Source organism: Liolophura sinensis, chromosome 1 (genome assembly GCF_032854445.1).
Source record: "Liolophura sinensis isolate JHLJ2023 chromosome 1, CUHK_Ljap_v2, whole genome shotgun sequence".
NCBI lineage: Eukaryota > Metazoa > Mollusca > Polyplacophora > Chitonida > Chitonidae > Liolophura > Liolophura sinensis.
Genome location: NC_088295.1, coordinates 65945737 through 65967980, shown reverse-complemented (window position 1 = coordinate 65967980; position 22244 = coordinate 65945737). Strand labels below are relative to the sequence as shown.

Sequence of the window (22244 nt, the reverse complement as noted above, 5' to 3'; positions counted from 1 at the left end):
CTGCTGTATTATCTGGTATGTCGACGATTAAAAAATAATGTAAAAGATGAAAAAAAACATTCAGTATTGTATTTATTACTAGCTATCCTATAACATAGCGCCTGGGATAGTGTTCCGAAAGTTTTGGGACTCGATCTAGATCCAAAGGGAAGACGAACGAAGTGATAATACTGGCTTTCCCATTTATAACAATAAAGATACCAAATAGGCGGATCTGTTGGAATCAGTTTAAATGCATCTGTTACGTCTGCTTTGCACAACCAAGCACCAACACCTCGTTCTATAATGGCTGCGATAGCTTCATCTATCTTGACACATTTCAGAGGAAATTCGTTTTTATTAATGAGACTGTTAATGCTATCATATCCAGTGTTGTTATGAGGTGATGATAAATCAACTATTAGCCTTTTCTTCCCTGAATATTTACCTACAGCTTTACCTACTGGACTGACTCTATAGTTTATGAAAGGCGGTGTACAGAATGGTCCCAATAAATAACCTTTCTTTACTTCTTCATTTCACAGTGAGGTTCTGTCTTGATCTTGCCTAGCAGATTGCAAATGGTTACACTCAAAAGACTTCCAGGGTGGGTCATGGACGCCAGTGTCAAAACCACATCTTAATCCTTACTAACTCTTGATCGGGATAGTCAATAAGATCTTCCTCTAAACGCACTACGTTTATTGGTGTTGTAGCTACCGGGGAAACTGATTGTCACGTTCTTCTTGTGTTTGACTTATTGTTCTCTATAATTTTTTCTGTTGCATTGTGCCTCATTGTAGGACTGACGTTAGCTGAATGAGGCCCTGTACACTTCCTACAAACATGGGCTAACTTACAGTCTGGCCTTGTGCAACCCCTATCGTTAAAATTATTGCAAATTTCCACCCCCTGGAACCATATTCTTCCCTGTCGTGCTCATCGGTGGTAGATTTATCCCTGATGTGTATATTTTGAGGATTCATCCCAGATTCAGTTGTAATTTGCGGACAAAAATGGGACATCCCTTTGCATGTATCGCATGCATTAATTTCCAGACCAGCAAATAATGTTGTGAACAACTTGTCTCTTACTGACCAATCAACGTTAATATTACAACATAGCAGTGAGGCAGCATTAGCTGAAAATGCTTAATGATACTCGTGAAAAGTAGTATACCGACAAACTTCGTGACCATTTCGATAATAAGACGTAAATACAAACCTGGTTCGTTCATTCTGAATGGATAAGCTTCACACACAATACTTTTGTAGATTGCGAAAGCCTGAATAAATTCTCCTAATGACAAGTTACGTTGTAGTCTACGGTCATTTTTCATCGGAAAGATTCATCGTTGCTAGTTACCATCACGCGACGTTGGTCAAGTCCGGACATAAGTAGTGAGGCCAAGTTGATATCTTTCTTTAGTACAATGTTCTTTCTTAGCACCAAAGACATCTTTATCATATCAGGCATACTATCCGAAGGAACACCACGATAGTCCATGGACTTACCAGTTGTCTGGCTGGATTGGAAATGATTGAATCTTATTTTACTGTCCGATGAATGAAACGTCATAGAGTCATCGGTTCCTCTGCCAGGATATAAATGACTTGCATATACCGATTCTAATACTCTCTCTGTCGCTCGGACTCCATCAAACTATGGCACAAAGACATATGTACAATCCACAGGGCTCTGCACGTATCGGCTCTGATATCCACAAATAGTGCTCCGTAACTCCCGTAACTCCTTCACAACATCCGCCACATGACACTTTCTCTCAACGCTGGTGCGCCCAAAACCCTTTCGAGCCAAGAGTGCTCTGTGACATCGTGGTGAGGCCCTACTCAGAAGTCGCCTCTACCCAAACTTGTGGTGCATGCGCTGTTGTTGGACTCCGCTGCCCTCGTTTCGACGACGGGCGTCTACTGGGCGGGCGGGCAAGTCGAACCTCTTCGGTTTGCTTTAAAGAAAGCCACAAACTAGGTTTTGCTAAATCCCGAGTGTGGAATGGTGAAACCCAGTTGTTTCAGAGTCCATTTGGCAGGATCTGCTCTTTCGCCTCTGTCATCAGTAATGGTGTTTAGTACGCCATGGTCAGGTTCGGTTGACACCACGTCATGCCTGTAATGGAGTTGAGTAGACCAGCTGCTGCTCGAACGATTAAATGGTCATGATACATAATAGGTTGATTGCCAAATGAAAATTTGCACACAAAAGTTGAAATACAACTTCAGCACTGTTACCTCGTTGCAGGTTAAGTTCCAACTGAATCAACCTCGTCGCTAACAAACAGAGTTATATTAGTTTGCTGTTGAATGGTAGAATTTGGCGGTAAACCGTTAACACGCGCTGTGACGTGTACAGTGTGCGTGAAGATGCCCTGCATTTTGGATTGTACAAACTACACTCAAGCAACCGATTGAGTTTCTGTGAAATATTCTTGAGTACGGCGTAAAACACCAATCAAATAAAATGAAGAAATATATTTTAACTAAGTACAAAATAACATAACAGACATTGATGGTGTGTCAACGATGATGTCTGTGTGGCAGTATTATCCAATCAGAGCTTCTTAACTCTTCACTTCGGAGGCAAATCGTGTGCCAGACACCTTACAGCGGTTGTGTCGCTTTCTACATGAATTACCCCCGAGTTTCCTCCCACCATAATAATGACCGCCTTCGTATAACTCTTGAAAAATATTCTTGAGTACGGCGTAAAACACCAATCACAGCAAAAATCAAAATATGTTTTGTTAATCAAGTTTTCGTAGCAATCACGTTTCGTAGGTTTAAGCTCACCAGTCACGTGGCCTGAGTTTAAGCGAATGAGTTTATCAATTCCGTGTCCAGGCTATAGGTGTGAACCCAAAGGTTCTGTGTCCCAGCGACTGAAAACGAGCTTTTGAGAACCAATGACCCAACCGCTCCTCACCAATGCGGTCGCTTCGAGTTCAAGTCCAATTCGTGCTGGCTTCCTCTTCCGCCGTACGTGGGAAGATCTGTCTGCAACCTGCGGATGACCGTGGGACTCTCCCTGGTTTCCACCCAAAATAATGCTGGCCTCTGTCATATAAGTGAAATATTCTTGAGTAAGGCGTAAAACACCAATCAAATAAATAAATAATCTGTGTATTTTCTTCTGATAATAATGTGAAATAAACGTGGGCTGTTTCCTTGCATTTCATTATATGATTTACCACAGGATATTTCATGAAAGTTGTAGATGTTTGGAGTACATATAAAACTGGGTATGTTATCCATGGGAGCCACCCATGCCCATATTGCAAGGACCTTCGGCTGCTCTCGTGTAACTAAGTCAAACTTAATGCAACGTTACAGACAGACAGGGAAGACATCGGACAGGCCAAAAACAGGCAGGCCTAGGGCAACTACGCCAGAGAAGGCGGGTACCTGCACACCTTAAACCTGAGAGACCGCTTCCCGACAGTGACGTCATCGTCAATCAATGCCTTAGGTCACCGGGTCATTCGGCAGACCGTGTCCAGAAGACTCATGGCTCACGGAATTAGGGCCTATCGACCATTCATAGGGCAGTTGTTCGACACTTCGAGTTTACCGTCGAAGAGGCGAACGAACGGCTGTATCATGCGTCCAGGAGGTGGTACCGTTTGGTGGTGGCAGGGTGATGGTGTGGGGTGAGATTTGTGGAAAGGAACGGACACCACTAGTCATCAGCTACGGGAACCTAACAGCTCAACGGTACGTGGATGAAATTCTACGTCCTGTTCTTCTACCATTCTTTCAACAGCAGCCACGTGGTGTCCTACCAGCATGAAAACGCCAGACCCCATACAGCTCGAGTTGTGCAGAATGTCCTGGACGCCAAAGACGTCAGCGTCTTGCCGTAGCCCACACTTTCCCCAGATATGTCCCCCATAGAACACCTTTGGGAAACCATGGGAATCCCACGTCATCTCATCACACGTCTGACTTTTTCTATGCGTCGGAGAGTTGTGCATGCATTGAAGCAAGGGGTGGCCACACGCAATATTGATTGGTTTTGACACTGACTGATTTTAAAAATAGTCAACTTTTTATATACTCTGCCCATTGTTAATTAACATGGAATGACTATTTTTCAACCCCTGTTCTGTTTGTTCACTTGTAAAATGATTTGAGGGCTGCTTTGTCCGTTCTTACTCAAGACTTTCAATATCTAAAGTCACTGGTCTTTTCAATATATTAAACTTGAGTCATCCTTTCTTTTGCTTTGGCAAAATAAATTGATTTGAGCTCTTTGTAAAGTTTATTTTGCCCGTCAGTTTACATGCATGTTAATTATAATTGTTTATGTTTGTGTTAAGAAATGGTGTGTCGTACAAACAGATCTATAAAATTAAAGGGCGGTATCCCTTTGATCTACGTTACCGTGTTATGTAGATAAACATATTAATGTAAACCAGTTGAAATGAATAAGTTTTGTAAATACTTAAACCGATCCATCAAGTTTTTTGGTAAGGCGTTTGTTGATATTCTCAGAAATTGCTTTTCTCAAGAATTGTGGATCTGATCCGAAAGTGTAATGTTGACTCATATCGGGAGAGTACTGGCTAGCAGCTGGGGATTTCCCTAACACCTCTGCCACGACCCGAATGTAATGAGAGGCATTGCCGCAACACAGGCCAACATATTGGATGCCGATCTCCTGTGCAGCCCTCGCGAACTCTGCCACTTCCCGTCGGCTGCATGCCAGAGCAGGCAAGTCTATTGGAAACACCTTGGAGCCTGAAAGCAGACGATAAGTAGAAAATGACCTCTTGACTATGAGCTCTGCCATCAATCAAGGCCCAGTTGATCAAAACTGTTTTAACACTTAATACCATATTTAAATTTAAGGTAAGTCTTTAATTTAGAACTTAGCTCAAAAATAATTGCATAAGAGTATGTTATATATGAATCATTAGTCTGCTGCTCTTATACTTTGACTTTGGACAACTGAATTAGTCCCTGAATTTGGCTATAATTTAAATATAAAAAAGTTACTTAATACAAGTATTAGTTAATAACACTTTCGAACAAATCCGATCTAGTTTGTACATCAATTTTCTTCCTAGGCGAACTAATCTCTCGTGATTTCTATAGGCATATGTACCCATAACTTTCACTTCCAGATCAGCTACGTTTTGTCTGTTGACTTGCACCTTGACAGTAATAACTCTCTGACATCTTGAACTCATTTAATCGAAATGGTTTTAATACCTGAGCAAGGTGCAAGAACAAGGAAACTCGTGTTGGATAAATTCCTTTTCAATTGTCTTGGACACAAAATGTCGGGAGCTGAATACTTGCAGAAACGTCATTAGAGGAAGAAGAAGCCGAACATCCCCAAAACTGGGCTCCTCGGTTCAAAGAAGGCAGTAGAGATTTTTCTACATTACGGATGTCCTTATTTTTCTTATCTGTTCAAAAACCGAACACTATAATATTATTGCCAAACCATCTAAATTTATCTCAAACACCATATTCACGGTATACTGGTGTGTAAATGATCGTTGAAAAATAGAAATCCAAATTTGAAAAACTGGGGCACCGATCCGTTATATGAAAATATTTATGGTAACATCAGGCTTTGTTGCATCAGCTTTCTTTATACACTACGTGTGCATTGATTCGCAATATATTAATCTGCGGTAAACTGACTCAAAGACTTGTCTGCTCAGCTGGGCTTGGCCAAACATTTTACTTTAAGATTGGATAAGCTCTTCATCACGTTTTCATCTCTTGCTGGGCAGTCAGTCTGTCCTCGGAGACCAGGGATCAGAGACTCATCGTGGACTAATAACGTCATCATTAGCCATTCCACTGCAAATTATTATTCACGTTGAATCTGTTGATTTGAAGGCTTGAAGCATTAACGCGCATTTGACAGTCTGACTGTTTCTTACAGTTGTGAGTTTAATCCTTACGAGATAAAGAGCCAAACCACGCTTATAAAATAAGAGATACTGACCCCAGATACTCCTATAAGATATGAAGCCTAGCTACTTCTACAAGATATATACAGCCAAGTTAATTCTATTACAAAGAGCCACGCTACTCCCATGAGTTGCTAAGTTATACGGCAAAGTTACTCATATGAGATATACAGCCAATTAGCTAAGATATACAGCCAATAGCTAAGTATACGGCTGTAAGATAGAACCAAACTACTTACATGAGATATAGAGCCCATTACTCCAGTGAAATTTAAATCCAAACTAACCCTATGGAACATATAACGTACCATGTAATTTGTGTTTTGAACTGATTTCGACTAGCATGCACATTACCATTGGCATTAACGTGATACCACAATAATTCTGTACCACTATACATGTGTATACTAACCAGTGTCTGGATCGACCAGTGACTGCATGGTAGGGTGACTGGGGCGAGTACGGTAAACGACCGGTAGGGCAGCAATCGGACCCTAAGAAAGAGAGCAGAAACGATGTTTTTCTGTACATCGTACATAACGACCGTTGGATGTATGGGTGGAGGAACCCGAGTGCCCTCAGTAAGTAACTGTCCATCGCCAGTTATACTTAATAAAACTCCTGGCTGAAGGTCGCAGATGATACAGCCATGGCTAGATTCGAACACGCGATGTCAAGGGCCTGATAATCGTGGCGCGTCAGTGCCTCTGAGCCAGCGAGGCATCGGGTTATGTCCCTTGTGGGACGGAGATAGGGTATAGGCGTTGAAGGACAAACAGCAAAACCTGGCAAAGACTTATAAATAATTAAACGGCTTTTCAATCCGTACAAGCGATCTTATGTATTAACACAATAAAATGTAGACTGTATAGAGATGGCTGGCTACAAATAATGAGCAGAGGCCATTGTTAGGCTACTGTGTGAGCTGACATTTTTTTGCTTATTGACTCGAATCGAAATTTAACAGAACAATTTTTTCGACAAAATTCGATTTTTATAAGCCTCGAGTTATTCTATGCTTTCCCCCGGTAGTAAAAATGCTCGTAGTACCCATATCTTGACAGTTTTACGACCACGTAAAGGCATGATGTATAGCTTTACTTTTGAGTCTGTGGTTTTAGATGTTAATCCCATTTATTACATAGATCACTTAAGATAAACTGGGACGTTGCATAACAATTAATCACTGGTATACAGTTGAACGAGATATATGATTTCTGTAACATTCTGCAAATGCGTGTAATAACTGAACAATTGAATCTACAATAATAAAATGCCTTATACTTTCAAAATGGTCTACTGCCGAACATGATGTGAGTTACCCACTTTACAAGCCTGGCGGATTTTCCTCAGGGTCGGCAGCATGGTTTCTGGTCCTCGACAGCAGTTCAGCCCCACCACAGCGGCCCCCTCCTCCTCCAGCCTCTGGCAGGCCTCCACCAGGTCCACATCGTCATCAGTCACGTCCTCCGCCCGGGGTACCAGGGTTATTACTGCGGGCAATCCTGAGGACAGACGGAGAACACGTTCTCTTAAATAATTAAGTAAAGTCTTCCTTTAAAAAACAGCCCAAAATTATTTATCCTTAGTTATTCAAGGAGCGGGGTGGGAACTATATGGCCATCCAGTGTTTCATAAATAAGTTGGAGATAAACGTCGTCTAATAGTCTTCCACAGTTACAGGGGAAGAATTCCTTAAAACCCGTGGACATGAGGGTAGAACAAAGACAAGAATTCTTACATAGAATATAGGTGTGTCCAAGACCACAGAACACCGTGAAGTTGTCTTACATAGTTACAGGTGAGGCGTTCCCGGGTGGATATCCCTGAGCATAGAACACCGTGAAGTTGTCTTACATAGATACGGGTGAAGTGTTCCTGAGTGGATATCCCTGACCATAGAACACCGTGAAGTTGTCTTACATAGTTACAGGTGAAGTGTTCCTAGGTGGATATCCCTGAGCATAGAACACCGTGAAGTTGCCTTACATAGTTACACGTGAGGTGTTCTTGGGTGGGTATCCCTGAGCATAGAACACCGTGAAGTTGCCTTACATAATTACAGGTGTAGCCTTTCTGAGTGGATATCCCTGAGCATAGAACACCGTCAGTTGCCCTACACAGTTACAGGTGAAGGGTTCCCGAGTGGTTATCTCTGAGCATACAACCCCGTGGAGTTGTCTTACATAGTTACAGGTGAAGTGTTCCTGAGTGGATATCCCTGAGCATAGAACACCGTGAAGTTGTCTTACATATTTACAGGTGAAGTGTTCCTAAGTGGATATCCCTGAGCATAGAACACCGTGAAGTTGCCTTACATAGTTACAATTGAGGTGTTTTTGGGTGGGTATCCCTGAGCAGAGAACACCGTGAAGTTGCCTTACATAGTTACAGGTAAAGTGTTCCTGGGTAGGTATCCCTGAGCATAGAACACCGTGAAGTTGTCTTACATATTGTAATGGCGCAAGTCTCTCACCAATACGGTTGCTGTGAGTTCAAGTCCAGTTCATGCTGGCTTCCTCTCCGGCCGTACGTGGGAAGGTCTGCTAGCAACCTGCGGATGGTCGTGTGTTTCCCCCGGGTTGTGCCCGCTTTTCACTCACCATGGTGCTGGCCGCCGCCGTATAAGTGAAATATTCTTGAGTACGACATAAAACACCATTTAAATAAAATCAAATATTACATAGTTACAGGTCAAGTGTTCCTGAGTCGGTAGGCCTGAGTATAGAACACCGTGAAGTTGTCTTACATAAACTAGTGCTCAAAAGAAAGTATACACCAAAACAAATACATAAAAATTACCCGTGTAAACGCCGATCCATCCAGGGAACAAACTGGCTCAACAAAGCAAGATTTGCCTAAACTTAGCATAAAATCGAAAAATGGCCCTTCCACGTGTAACACGACATGAACATGCATTTTGGCGGTATAAATGAGTCGACGGGAAACGTTAGGTCGTCAGAAAAACACCAGAGGTATGCCACGTTTGAGCCAAGTTGAACGAGAGAGAGCTGTCGGCATGGCCCAGCAAGGAGCGACCAACGCCGCCATTGCCAGAACCTTTGGTTGCACAAGAGCAACTATCGTCAGACTTATGCAGCGACTCCGGCAGACAGGCGTTACATCCGACAGGCCTAGGAGCGGTCGACCACGCGTCCAGTTGTATCTTCCTCGCTTGGCGTTCAGCATGAAGGGGATAGTGCAACGACTGGTTGACCCGTATCAGTATAATGGCTCGGGCGGGGCGGCTTACTTGCCTTCGGTAAGTCGTCTCAGTGAAGCAGCACTAAATAAAAGAGCGGTGGAAATCCGTCCTGCAACAAGGAGGCACATTACACGTACATTCACCCTAATGATTCCTTCGTCGTCATATGACTGAAAAATTGTTGAGTACGACGTTAAACCCCAAGCACTCGCTCACTCACTCTACCCTGTCTTTCAAAAACGTCTTTTTTCACATCTTTTTCCCAGCACCACGATTACCAGGTGTTCACCTACACAGTATATAAGTTTTATGAATTTTTCACATTTATAGAACACTATGTTTGGTTATATATAAATATATATGTAAACCAATTAATGGTGGTTATCTTACATGTACAGAAAAGACGTAACTCTATAAAGTGTGTTGAGTGTGTTTGATATCCAAGTGGATAATTAATTTAATGTGAAAATAAATAAATTGATATTATGTCCTATTCCGTGAACTGAAAATGGTAAAAATCTTTCTTCACTTATTTCTCATTTCAATCCTTTGTTAAGTCTTTATACACCTAACAGCTCAAGGGACAGTTAAGTGAACTTTGTTTTAAAATATAACATCCGGACCATTCACCTCCGCAATCGGAACGTAACGGCAACGTCAACGGCGGCGACGGCACTAGGGCACCCGATTAGTCGACACACAGTCTACCGTCGACTACGTCAACACGGTATTAGGGCACGTCGACCGTATTGTGGAGTTTATCCGACGCCTCAAAATCAACGTCGTCGGCTGATATGGGCCAGGTGCGTTCTACGCTGGCAGAGGCGTGAATGGGCACGGGTAATGTTCTCCGACGAGAGCAGGTTTTGCGTGTACAAAAATGATGGTCGGGCTAGGGTATACAGGCGTGTAGGAGAACGGTTGGTGTCAAATTGCGTTCAGCAAGTTCGAGCGTTTGGAGGTGGTAGTGTGATGGTGTGGGGAGGCATCTGCGGCGATCTGAAGACGAGACTGGTGGTGATTCATGGGAACCTCAATGCTCGCAGATACACGGATGAAGTTTTACGACCGGTTGTAGTGCCATTCATCCACCAACAGCAAAGAGGAATTTTGTACCAGCATGATAATGCAAGACCTCATACTGCAAGATTGACGAACAACTTTCTACAGAACGCCAACATCGATCTCTTACCATGGCCGGCATGTTCACCCGACCTCAGTCCAATTGAGCACTTGTGGGACCACCTGGGCAGACAAGTCAAAAAGACTGCCAGTGCCACCTGTGACCGTTCAACAGCTGGAAGAGTGTCTCCAACAAGAATGGCAACGAATCACACCTAACGTCATTCGACGCCTGACGTCATCAATGCGGCGACGTGTTGTGGCCTGCATCAATGCCAATGGAGGCCACACTCGCTACTGAGCATGATTTGAAAGACATTTCCAGAGGGAAAAATGCTTCATTTGAATTTTGCAAATGTGTAAACGTTCTGTTGACACCACATGTCTTTGACTGACCATCAAACCAAACCTTCACCATTTAATGAACTGTATGTATGGACGTTTCAGGTGAAATGGAATATTCTTATAGAACTAAAAATAATTTCAAATATATTTCTTTCCGTTTTTATTTGATGTCTGATCAAACAGCTGTATGCTTTCTTTTGAGCACTAGTTTAGTTACACGTGAAGTGTTCCTGAGTCGGTAGGCCTAAGCACAGAACACCGTGAAGTAGGCTTACATAGTTACAGGTGAGGTGTTCCTTAGTCGGTAGGCCTGAGCATAGAACACCGTGAAGTTATGTGACATAGTTACAGATGAGGTGTTCCTGAGTCGGTAGGCATGAGCATAGATGTGTAACGCCGTGAAGTTGTTCCTCTTGTAAAGACACGCGAACTGTTTCTTAACGCTACCATTAGACCCGATAAGAGAACTGGACTGGAGAATTCAGGACAGTTTCCTTTTCAGTTAACCGCTCCTTGAGGTTGTTATATTTTAAAACAAAGTTCACTTAACTGTCCCTTGAGCTGTTAGGTGTATAAAGACTTAACAAAGGATTGAAATGAGAAATAAGTGAAGAAAGATTTTTACCATTTTCAGTTCACGGAATAGGACATAATATCAATTTATTTATTTTCACATTAAATTAATTATCCACTTGGATATCAAACACACTCAACACACTTTATAGAGTTACGTCTTTTCTGTACATGTAAGATAACCACCATTAATTGGTTTACATATATATTTATATATAACCAAACATAGTGTTCTATAAATGTGAAAAATTCACAAAACTTATATACTGTGTAGGTGAACACCTGGTAATCGTGGTGCTGGGAAAAAGATGTGAAAAAAGACGTTTTTGAAAGACAGGGTAGAGTGAGTGAGCGAGTGCTTGGGGTTTAACGTCGTACTCAACAATTTTTCAGTCATATGACGACGAAGGAATCATTAGGGTGAATGTACGTGTAATGTGCCTCCTTGTTGCAGGACGGATTTCCACCGCTCTTTTATTTAGTGCTGCTTCACTGAGACGACTTACCGAAGGCAAGTAAGCCGCCCCGCCCGAGCCATTATACTGATACGGGTCAACCAGTCGTTGCACTATCCCCTTCATGCTGAACGCCAAGCGAGGAAGATACAACTTCCTCTTTTAAAGAGGTAGGTGTGACTCGATCAAGGATTGATCCTGGATCTACCGGTCCTGAAGTGGACGCTCTACCAACTGTGCTATCCGGGCCGGTCCAAGATAGGGTAGAGATTAGGAGCCAAGTGCTCAACGCCGGTTGAGTGAGTTGGGATTGAAATTGAAAATCAATACAACTGAATCTTAAAGGGTTTGATGGTCAGTAAAATGGACTTAGTAGTGTTTGTAGATGGAAAGCAGTGTGTAAAATGGAGGTAAGAAAATACGTATTTATTTTATTGATTTTTTTTCTCTCAAGAATATTTTACTTATACGACGGTGGCCAGCATTATGGCGGAAGAAAATAGGGCAGGGCTCGGGGAGTTGAGAAAATAAATTCGAGGTCAGGATAAATGATCTGTGCGGAGATTGTTTGTAGTTTTGGGCATCGATGAGATCCCACGGGATATTTCTATCTAACGTTTCGTGTTCATCTGTTAACGGAATTCTTGTGAACGTCAATCATTGTGTAACATGTCCTTATTGATATCAGACCGATGACTGATGGTGACTAATTTATTTTCATGATCTTTCTTTGAACGTTTCAAATGTTTAGTTTGCAGATATACATGCAGTTTATAGCCTCATTTGAAATAAACAAATAAATGTTGGTGGCAAATTCACTATTGTATATTCGTCAGTAATCTTACCGTTTCCATATTTTTTAATGGCCTCCAGGGCAAGCATTGCTTCTCCAAGCGTCCCAAACGTCTCTCCGACAATGAAATCAGCTTTCTCCTGTGCTGCCCACTCCACTTGTTCCTGGAAATGTCATTTCAAACGTATATATTGATAAGTTCACTACTTTATTGCCGAAACTCTCCGGCCGTACGTGGAAAGATCTGTCAGCAACCTGCGCATTGTCGTGGATCTGCCCAGTTTCCTCCCACCATAATGCTGGCCGCCGTCATATAAGTGAAATATTCTTGAGTACGGCGTAAAACTCCAATCAAATAAATAAATAAATAAATAAATATTTTCGAAACCACCGCTCACGTAACGATCTCCTTACGGATTTCATACAAGTAGACTTATTATTAATTACGCAATCCACCGAAAATTATCAACTGACAAGAATAAAAAAAATCGGCATGCGAAATGTCTTATCTGGTTTGTGTAATTGCTGTAGAGCATAACCGTTTCCAAGAGTTACGTATTTTCCATAGTAACGATGTTAGTAAACTGTGCCATGTAGGATGCCTGGCAGACTATTGCAGACATACGGATTTTAAGCTTGCCATGATATGAAAAAAATGTTTTGCATATAAACTTTGACAGTATGCAGAAATACATGCATGAAAATTTCAGTAAAAATATTTTTTCTGGTTATCGTCGATCTTCATACAGTGAACTAAAAACACAGTGCCTTGTTTGTGAACAAAAAACTGTATATCGAGAGTGCATATTGTTTAGGTCTGCGGGCTTAGCATAATGACATACAACCGACGACCGAATACTGCAACACATACGACTTTAACTGACTCGTGTACTCGCCACTACATCGAGTGCGCTTGGGTCACAATGAAACTGTGGATCTAGATCATGCACATCGACATATCCATAACATCTCCCTTTTCCTAAAGAAAAGTTCAAATTAACTCATAAATCTTTGTGTTTTGCTTTAAGTTGCAATGATCATCAAATAAATCACTGTCCATGTGATAAACAAATAAACTGTTCGCATATCAATAAGCAAACCTTGCCTTAAAGTCATTGACAATAAACATGAAGCCTTACATGTAACTTCAACTCAATTTTAAACCAAAAAATATAGCTTCATGCAGCCAAGGTTAACTGTCTGATTCAGATTGTCAAATCACATTACAAAGTCCTGGTATTTCACCGGTAGAACACACTGACGCCCACTCCTGGTTCTTGTGGAACTGTCACGTGGTACACTTGGTTGTACTGATGCACGAGGGTTTTCTCGCTGGCTGACCACATTTGAATCCTGGCTGTTAGTTATTTCTGCATCTGGCAAATCCGAAGGCACTTCCAACAGACTTGAATCTGGCTGTGGACATCCACTCTGATCATAACGTATGAACTTCCTGTTACGTCTAAACAAGTTTCCATGTTCGGATTCCACTATGTACGAACGGTTTCCAATCTTAGCGACACAAGAGCCTTTTTCCCAGGGACCCTTAGAGTTGATTGGCTGTAATCGAACAGGGTCTCCAATCTGGAGTTCTGGAAGAGATTTAGCATGTCCATCATATGACGCTTTAGCTTTCTGTCGTTTCAACTGTATACTGCCATCAACACCTGTGACAACTTGTGGCGATAGTAGTCCTTCAGCTGTTGGAACAATTGACCTAGTTCTACGCGACATGAGCTTCTGAACTGGACTGTAACCATCTTCGCCAGGCGTGTTTCTCCATTCCAGTAGTGCTAGCTGTAAATCCTGATTGTCCCGTTTACACTTCTTCACAAGTTTCTTCGCTATCTTCACAGCTGATTCAGCCTTACCATTGCTTTGACTGCGGTGGGGGGAACTGGTGGAGTGTTTGAATTCCCACTGACGTAAAAAGTCCTGAAACTCAGTACTAATATACTGCGGTCCGTTGTCTGTGACCATGTCTGCAATACCATGCCTTGAGAAGTGAACTTTGGTAGCGCAGATGACTGATGCTGCTGTTGTATCCTGAAGCTGATCCAACTCAAAATAATCACTACAGTAGTCAACTGTCACAAGATAGTTTTCTCCATAAAGACTGAATAGATCTTGACCAACCTTAGACCAAGGTAGAGACGGTATTTTGTGAGTCATCAGTGGCTCTTTAGCCTGCTTGGCTAGAAAGTCACAGCATACTGTACACGATTTCACTTTATCCTTAATTTCTCCTGCCATTCCTGGCCAGTACAAAACATCTCTCGCTCTACGAATACAGGCATCTGGACCTAAGTGGCTTGAGTGTACTCGAGCGATCATCTGTGCCTTCATGGCTGTAGGTACAATAACTTTCATACCTTTGTACAAAACACTATCCTGAGCTGTAAGTTCATCACGGAAATTCCAGTATTCCCGAATTGAAACTGGTACCTCATCTCGAGATTCTGGTCATCCTGTCATGACTGTAGTCATGAGAGTCTGTAATGTTGCATCCGAGTTAGTGCAGGACTTGATCTGCTGATGAGTGTCGGCTGACAATCTCATATGATCAAGTTGGTTGATGCTTGTGACGTCATCAAATAACTGTTTCTCCTGTTTCATGTGAAAGATCTGAAAATCTGGTATATCCTTTCCAGTGGAATAATTGCATGATTCGTGAGCTCTGCTCAGCATATCTGCAATGTACATCTGTGTGCCAGGTAAGTACTTCACCTACAAGTTGTACTTTTGCAGTCGTAGCAACATGCGCTGCAATCTCTTGGGCGCTGAATGAATTGGTTTCAGAAATATTGAGACCAGTGGCTTGTGGTCTGACTGCACTGATATCAGATCACGTCCATGCAGATACTGATCGAATCGTACACATGCAAACAGTATCGCCAAGCACTCCTTCTCTATTTGTGCATAGCGACGTTCAGCAGGGGTAAGGGATCTGGAGGCGAATGCTACAGGCTGTCCATTCTGTAACAATGTAGCACCTAGTCCTGTTTCTGATGCATCACACTGAATAGTAGCTTCACTGTTCACATCATAATATCTAAGCAGTGGTGCAGAGCTAATCAGTTCTTTTACTTTTACAAATGCATTTGATTGTTCCGACTCCCAAACAAAGATTGCTTGCTTCTTTGTAAGTCTTCGGAGTGGTTCACACACATCAGATAATCTAGGCAGGAATCTCGACAAATAGTTCACACAACCTAGCAGGCGCTGAACTGCTTTTTTGTCCTCTGGGGCTGGCATCTTCAAAATTGCTGATATTTTTGACGGATCAGGCTTTAATCCCTCACTGGTCAACACTTGACCCATGTATGGTAGTTCTTCCTGTCTGAGTCTGAACTTCTTCCTATTAAACTTCAGATTCTGTTCCCGAGCTCTTTGTAGAAGTTTTATGAGATTTCTATCAAGATCCTGATTTGCTCTTTCAACACTATCCCCACATCCATAGCATAGTATGTCGTCTACAACAACATCAACGCCATCGAGACCATTCAGAGCTTCAATCTGTCTACGCTGAAACTTTTCTGGAGCACTACTTATACCTTGAGGCATTCTCAGGTACCTATATCTTCCAAAAGGTGTCTTTCTTCATCTAGTTTCACCTGAAAGAAGCCATCTTTAGCATCAAGAAAAGTGAAAACTTTCGCTTTAGAGAGCTTTGGCAATATCTCATCTACTGTTGGCATTTGGTACTTCGGTCTCTTTATTGCTTTGTTCAAGTCTCTAGGATCTATGCACATTCTCAGTTTATCTGGCTTGTGGACTGCGACTAAACTGCTTATCCAATCAGTTGGAGTTGAAACCTTTGTGATTATACCCTGCCTTTCCATTTCATCTATTTTATTTTTCAAGGGCATTTTGAGATGTACTGGGATGCGTCGAGGTGCATGTTGTACTGGATGTACTGTCGGATCTGTTTCAATGTGATATTCACCTGGTAGGCAACCTAATCCAGTGAATACATCATCAAAAGATTGGAAAATTTCATCCTTTGTGAGGGGTGTGTGTGTACTGGCTTTTTGATTCATATTGACTGCTTTATCAATACACAAATGTATCCATCCATTCTGTACACATGTCATTCCATCTATGATAGGCCAAGGAGCATTAGCAATAATGTCAAATGTAATGTTACGCTTTGGTCTGCCATTGAGACTTATGCATAATTTGTATGTTCCTAGTGGTGTTATCGTACTACCATCATGCAACTTAATTTTGCCTTTTGGCTTGTCTAATTTTACTTTGCGGTGATGCACAATTTTCAGCAAATCTTGGTGTGACATAGCACTACATGTGGCACCTGAATCTAGCTGAACTTTCATTGTGCATGGGTAATCTGTGTGAAATGTCATTGGAACCATGAAACCTGAGTGTCTGTTCATATCGGTCACATCTGTGACTGCACCTATACTCTGTATAGCTAACAACAGATCGTCAGAATCAGTGTCTGCCTCATCATAGTGAGCACTAGCTTGATGCAATTTCTTCCTTGAGTAGGTCTTTAACTTGCAAACAGAAGAAAAATGGTGCAATTTTCCACATTTCTCACAGGTCTTGCCAGAAGCTGGGCAATTATCTTTGCCTTTGACATGATTTTGACCACAATAGCGGCAAACAATGTGTGCTGTGTGCTTGTTTGAACCTGATGAGTTTGTGTTCTTCGTGTGTGTCTTGTGATCTGGTTTTTTGTTCCGAGTTCTCTCCTTTCTGGGTTGCTTAGATGTTGCATGTACCATACTTTGTGGATCACTAACAGTTGTTGTTGCACTGCGTAGTTGTTCTTTGTGAGCTTTTGACAATTCACATGCACGTAAAGCCTCAATGCAACGATTTAAGTCTGGAACTGGCCGTTCTCGAAGTAATCTATCTCTAGTTGAGCTATCATGAGTACCCATCACTAACCGGTCTCTAATCAAACTTTCACACAATGTCTCAAATTCACAGGTTTCCGCTAACTATCTCAGTCTAACCACATATTGATCAACGGACTCTTGATCAGTCTGATTTGCATAACCAAATTTCACTCGTTCGAACAGTAAATGTTTCTGTGGCATAAAATGATCTCCAAGTGCCTTTAGAATACGACCTGGCACTTGTTTATCTTCATTTGACAATGTCACAAAACTGTTCCATCACTTTTACGCATTCCATACCCATCACACTGCATAGAATTGCGGCTTGAACTGATTCATCCTTCTCAGTGAGTTCGGCAGCTTTGGCATAATAGTCCCACGATGTTCTAAAATTCTTCCAGTTGTCCGAGACATCGCCTTTCACAGACATCGGCTGTGGCGCTGGTATCTGATACGTAGCCATTTCCTCGATGGTCCTTTCACGCGTAAATTGTAATTCACAGAGTCTGTAAATGCTTGAATTCATCGTAAAAGTTGTCAAAGTCTTATTGGTAATATTCTTTCTTTCACCAAAATGACAAATACACGTCGTATGTCAAGCGAAAAGTTCATCAAGGAAACTTCTGATGTCGAAACCCAATATGGCGGAATCCACTGTAAACAGCGTTACAGGGCGATCGCATGAAATTCAATAACAATGCCAAATAGCTCGGTCCTGTGAGCTGCGATAAATTTCTGCCATGTGCTACAATCAGTCACTTCACTTCTGACACCATGTTTAAGTCTGCGGGCTTAGCATAATGACATACAACCGACGACCGAATACTGCAACACATACGACTTTAATTGACTCGTGTACTCGCCACTACATCGAGTGCGCTTGGGTCACAATGAAACTGTGGATCTAGATCATGCACATCGACATATCCATAACACATATTTGGCGGGTTATTGCCAAGCAACCATCTGTTCTAGGGTTACATAAATTTTATGGGCACCTTGACCAAGTTTTATACTTCTGATTCGGAAATTCAGAGAATTATGGTGATTTTGAAATTGGCACTTTCTTCTCGTACCTCTCTGGGACCGATTCTCCGTCTTTCCGTACCAGGTCCTTTGCCTTTCTTTAATGATACGTAACAATCCAAGCTCTACACACTGACATGTTGGACGCCCATAATATTGCAACGAAAATGCAGTTAGAATACTTTTTCTAATGTTAAACTTCATGAGTCTTGTTTCGACACCAATAATTCATTGCCTCCGGGGGTGAAGTTATAATTATTCAAAAACAAGTGGCATGCTGGACAATGGACGTGGGGAGTAATTTGTAGTCGAAAAAAGTTGAACGTAACGCATTCGCCCTAGTAAATACTAAGCTCACCTTGAAGATATTCGCAGCTTGTGCGACTGTTTCCGGAATGGATCTGTCATACACAGTCGTGTTGCAGATGTTTCCCGCCATCAACGTTCCGGTGTCGTCTGCCACTTCACGCGCCAGCGTCAAAGCTGTTCTGTTTATTTTTTCCAGGTCATTTTCCTTTCCAACTAAACGCAGCTTTTCTCTATGAGCATAATACTGAAAGTAGATACGTTGGAATATAGTTGTTTTAAAGGGAATATGGTTCTTGAAAATGTAAGAAGAACTACGAGTTGTCAACTTGAACATGTAGATGGAGTTAGGCCTATGCATGCCTGCTTTTTGACTGAAGCCTTCATTAATATTCAAAACATCTCTGAGAAGCAAAACTGCTAAGTTCTTAGGACTCGATTCTCATAGTTAAACCCACACATTAATGACTTCTGTGTTTCTGTACTAAATTAGGCTTGATCCGTCGTATTTACAAAATCTCTCGCCTTGTACATTTATTCAAAAATCATGAGATGTATTAAATTGGAAGTTTTAAGGATGGACTATAACGCGACATCCGTCCATAACTTTTTCCACAGTGTTAACTGCTGACACACATTTTAGAACAGCGAAGAATCGCCTGAAAATTTACTGGATCCGTATTTAGGTCCCGATCTGCCAAGGTTAAGATGTTCAAAAAGTTTCAGAAAAGAATTCATACTTTATTACTTTTCAACATTTAAAGTAATGATGAAAGTCATAACATTTGAGTCATCTGTATGACGATGTGTATGTACATGCAACCCATTTTGAACTTTAATTCCCATGAATTAATGTTCCGTGTAAATAAGTCGGTCTAGAAAAGGAATGGAAGATTTTAAGCCCATGTTTACTCACAGTGAATGCTAGAACGACATCACTTCCGGCGTACACAAACTCCTCATACAGAGACTTCACGAGGTCTGGACGGTGTACGGACACGTCCGGAACAAAAGCACCTGCCTTCAGTCTACAACGTCGCTCGAACTCGAACAGGTATCCTTCAGCGACGACCAAGTTCTCTCCCTTTGACAATTTGTCCAACAGACCTGTTTTAAGCCACAGAGTCCATAAATATGTATCTATTCAATGCATGTACAAGCTTTACGGTAGCAAAATTGGTAGACTTCGAGCTACACGTCTAGTCTGCTTAATTCCAGGAAGATATTGGACGTTGTTTGCATTGCTTAGACAGGCAGATTTAACAAACAGAATGTGCGTACAAGAATTTCAGAAACTTTTCAGTGAGAAAATCAGTGCTTCATGTTCATTGTAGAGAGAACCGTGCTGGATTAATGAAAGAGCAAAACCCTCCTGTCACGAAAGCCGGACTTCAGTGTTGCTCCATGTGAAAACATGCATAGCTTCTTTACGACATCTGACAATAGTAAAGAATCGTTCAGAAAATCCGTGTATCCGGATCCAGATACCGATCAGTACCTAACTGTTACATTCAAAAAATCAATCTGTTGATTTTAACAGAAAGACTGTTGTTTGAATAATGCTAAAATGCACTCTGTTATTGCCGCAGATTATTCTGTTAAATGCAGCGGAAATATTCTGTTAATGTACATAAGGATTCTACTTGACTAACAGGATATTATGCTGAATATAACGCAGTATTATGTTAGAATAACAAAATTCTCCATTAACAGAATACATTCAAGCACCACTCAGACAAAAGACTTCCTATTAAAATGAACACATACTTTTTCTGAGATTAGTACACAAGGTTTTATTCAGATTGTCTATGACGTTTTCCGCAGCATCTGACAATGGTAAAGAATAGTTAAAACGACTTCTTTAATCTGAATCCACATCCGCATAACCACCAAAATAAAATGAATTATCGATTGGCCATTGACCAAGCTGTGTACCAGATCTGACCCAAATCTGTTTATAACTTTTTTTCGTTACCGACATTTTGTACAATAGACAATGGTAAAAAAAAATTCTGAATCCGGATCCAGTTGCGCATCAGTATCAAAACTGTATGGATTATTGCTTAAAAATAACACAGGCAAAAACAAAACTTCCTTTTTAATGTAAGAATAGCCAAAGCATGTAAGAGATATACCACTACTGCACCCAACATCAGTGCTAGAACAAGTTAGTTTCAGATCGATCTACATTTAGAACCCTTTTGTGGTCTTAGGAGCTCAGGATATAGTAACTTAGTGATTGAGTAACTTAGTGATTAACAGAAATTATCACGAGAAAGATTTGTCACTGATCAATAATGAGGGAGACTTCACAACATTCCTTTATATATGCAAGTGGCGACCTATCTGTCGGTACGTGTATGGCACGATATCACGAGATTGCGCCGACCTCGCTTTTTATATGTCAGTCTGATAGCAAGTGCTATGCATGACCCTGTTCGGTCTCATGGGCTTATTTTTACTCCCGTCTTCCACGGAGACTACAAAGACAAGAAAGACAACTCACCCATGTCTTCTTATAAATGACCAAATAACGGTAAATTTGGTGTGTCTTAAGCCTGTAGTCACCTCACTATCAGCAAATGATATATGTTCGTCCCAAGTCACACATGGCGTATAGCCTTATGCGTAACTAGGGCTAGTTGCAGTTATATAGTTTAGGTCATGTGACTAGAGGCTCACGTCATAGGCTTTTGTGTCACTGGGTTTTTTTTAAGCCACAATCATGTTTTTTTAAAACTACAATCAAAATTCTATAAACAGAATGTCTGGCTCACACAGAAGATGAGGCATGCGGAAGCCTATGGTGCCACGATAAATAAAAAAATGCGTCCAACCAATTCATTAAAAGTGACTACTTTTGCGTTTTATCGCGATAACGCGATCTTATTACCCGTTAAAACGATATTATTGTCATGGACAATAATAATTAAATGTCATTAAATGTCATGGACATGAGTGAGGAACAACAGAATATCCGAATAGTACATCTTTATGCACTATTTCTTTAAATATTGTTTAAAGGTTTTCTTTACCTCATGCAATTGAACATGTTGTCGTTATAAAGAATAGCAATCAGTAACAGTAATCCATTAAAATAAAAAGTAATCCATTCAAGCGGAATAGTAATCCGGTTTGCTACTGCGCTATAACAGTAGTAAACTGTATAACATAGTAATTCGCTAAAACGGAATATTTATCCGTTTTAACGAATTTGCTGGATACATTTTTTATTGACTGTGGCACCAATAGGCTTCCGTATTACTGTACTGAGATTTATTTATTTTTGGCAGGGCCCGGGGTTAACTCACGACCACCCGCACGTTGTTGGGCGTTTTCTGCCCGATTTTCTCCCACCATAATGCTGGTATAAGTGAAATATTCTTAAGTGCGGCGTAAAACACATATCAAATAAATAAATACTGCCAGTGCAGGAGTCTTTTACATTGATTCTCCGCTTATAAACTAAGAATTCCCGATGCCAGTCGCCCGTTTCACAAAACTTCGGTAACCGTCTAATGTCTGCTAGTCGGCTAAGGCGTAATCTAACCCACTATCGTAAGCAGGCAATGAAAAAAATTGACTAGATCCTTTTAGCACACTGTCTAGCTGGCTTACAATAGCGGGTTAT

The 22244-nt window shown here is 41.4% G+C and overlaps 1 protein-coding gene across 3 annotated transcripts; it reads right to left on the bottom strand.

Annotated features, from left to right (window-relative positions):
* Positions 1-4245: 4245 nt before the first annotated feature.
* Positions 4246-21240, bottom strand: LOC135481780 (betaine--homocysteine S-methyltransferase 1-like). 3 transcript variants are annotated; one of them, XM_064761483.1, is made up of 8 exons: positions 21120-21240; positions 19530-19720; positions 18666-18860; positions 12469-12580; positions 7250-7428; positions 6336-6417; positions 5208-5407; positions 4627-4733 (listed from the first exon to the last, which is right to left on the bottom strand). In XM_064761483.1, the coding sequence occupies exons 1-7, from the start codon at positions 21121-21123 to the stop codon at positions 5256-5258; spliced, it is 915 nt and encodes a 304-aa protein (XP_064617553.1). In that variant the 5' UTR covers positions 21124-21240; the 3' UTR covers positions 4627-4733; positions 5208-5255. The 3 variants fall into 3 exon arrangements, with proteins under 3 accessions (XP_064617550.1, XP_064617553.1, XP_064617551.1); XM_064761480.1 differs by lacking the exon at positions 5208-5407 and having other exon boundaries at positions 4246-4733; XM_064761481.1 differs by lacking the exon at positions 4627-4733 and having other exon boundaries at positions 4806-5407.
* Positions 21241-22244: the final 1004 nt, after the last annotated feature.

Excerpts from the sequence above, each read along its gene's own strand:
- LOC135481780 (XM_064761480.1), bottom strand. Across the intron at positions 7,429-12,468 it reads CATTAAAAAATATGGAAACG|GATTGCCCGCAGTAATAACC; the intron begins GTAAGATTACTG and ends GTCTGTCCTCAG. Across the intron at positions 4,734-6,335 it reads ACTGGTCGATCCAGACACTG|GCTCCAAGGTGTTTCCAATA; the intron begins GTTAGTATACAC and ends GTCTGCTTTCAG.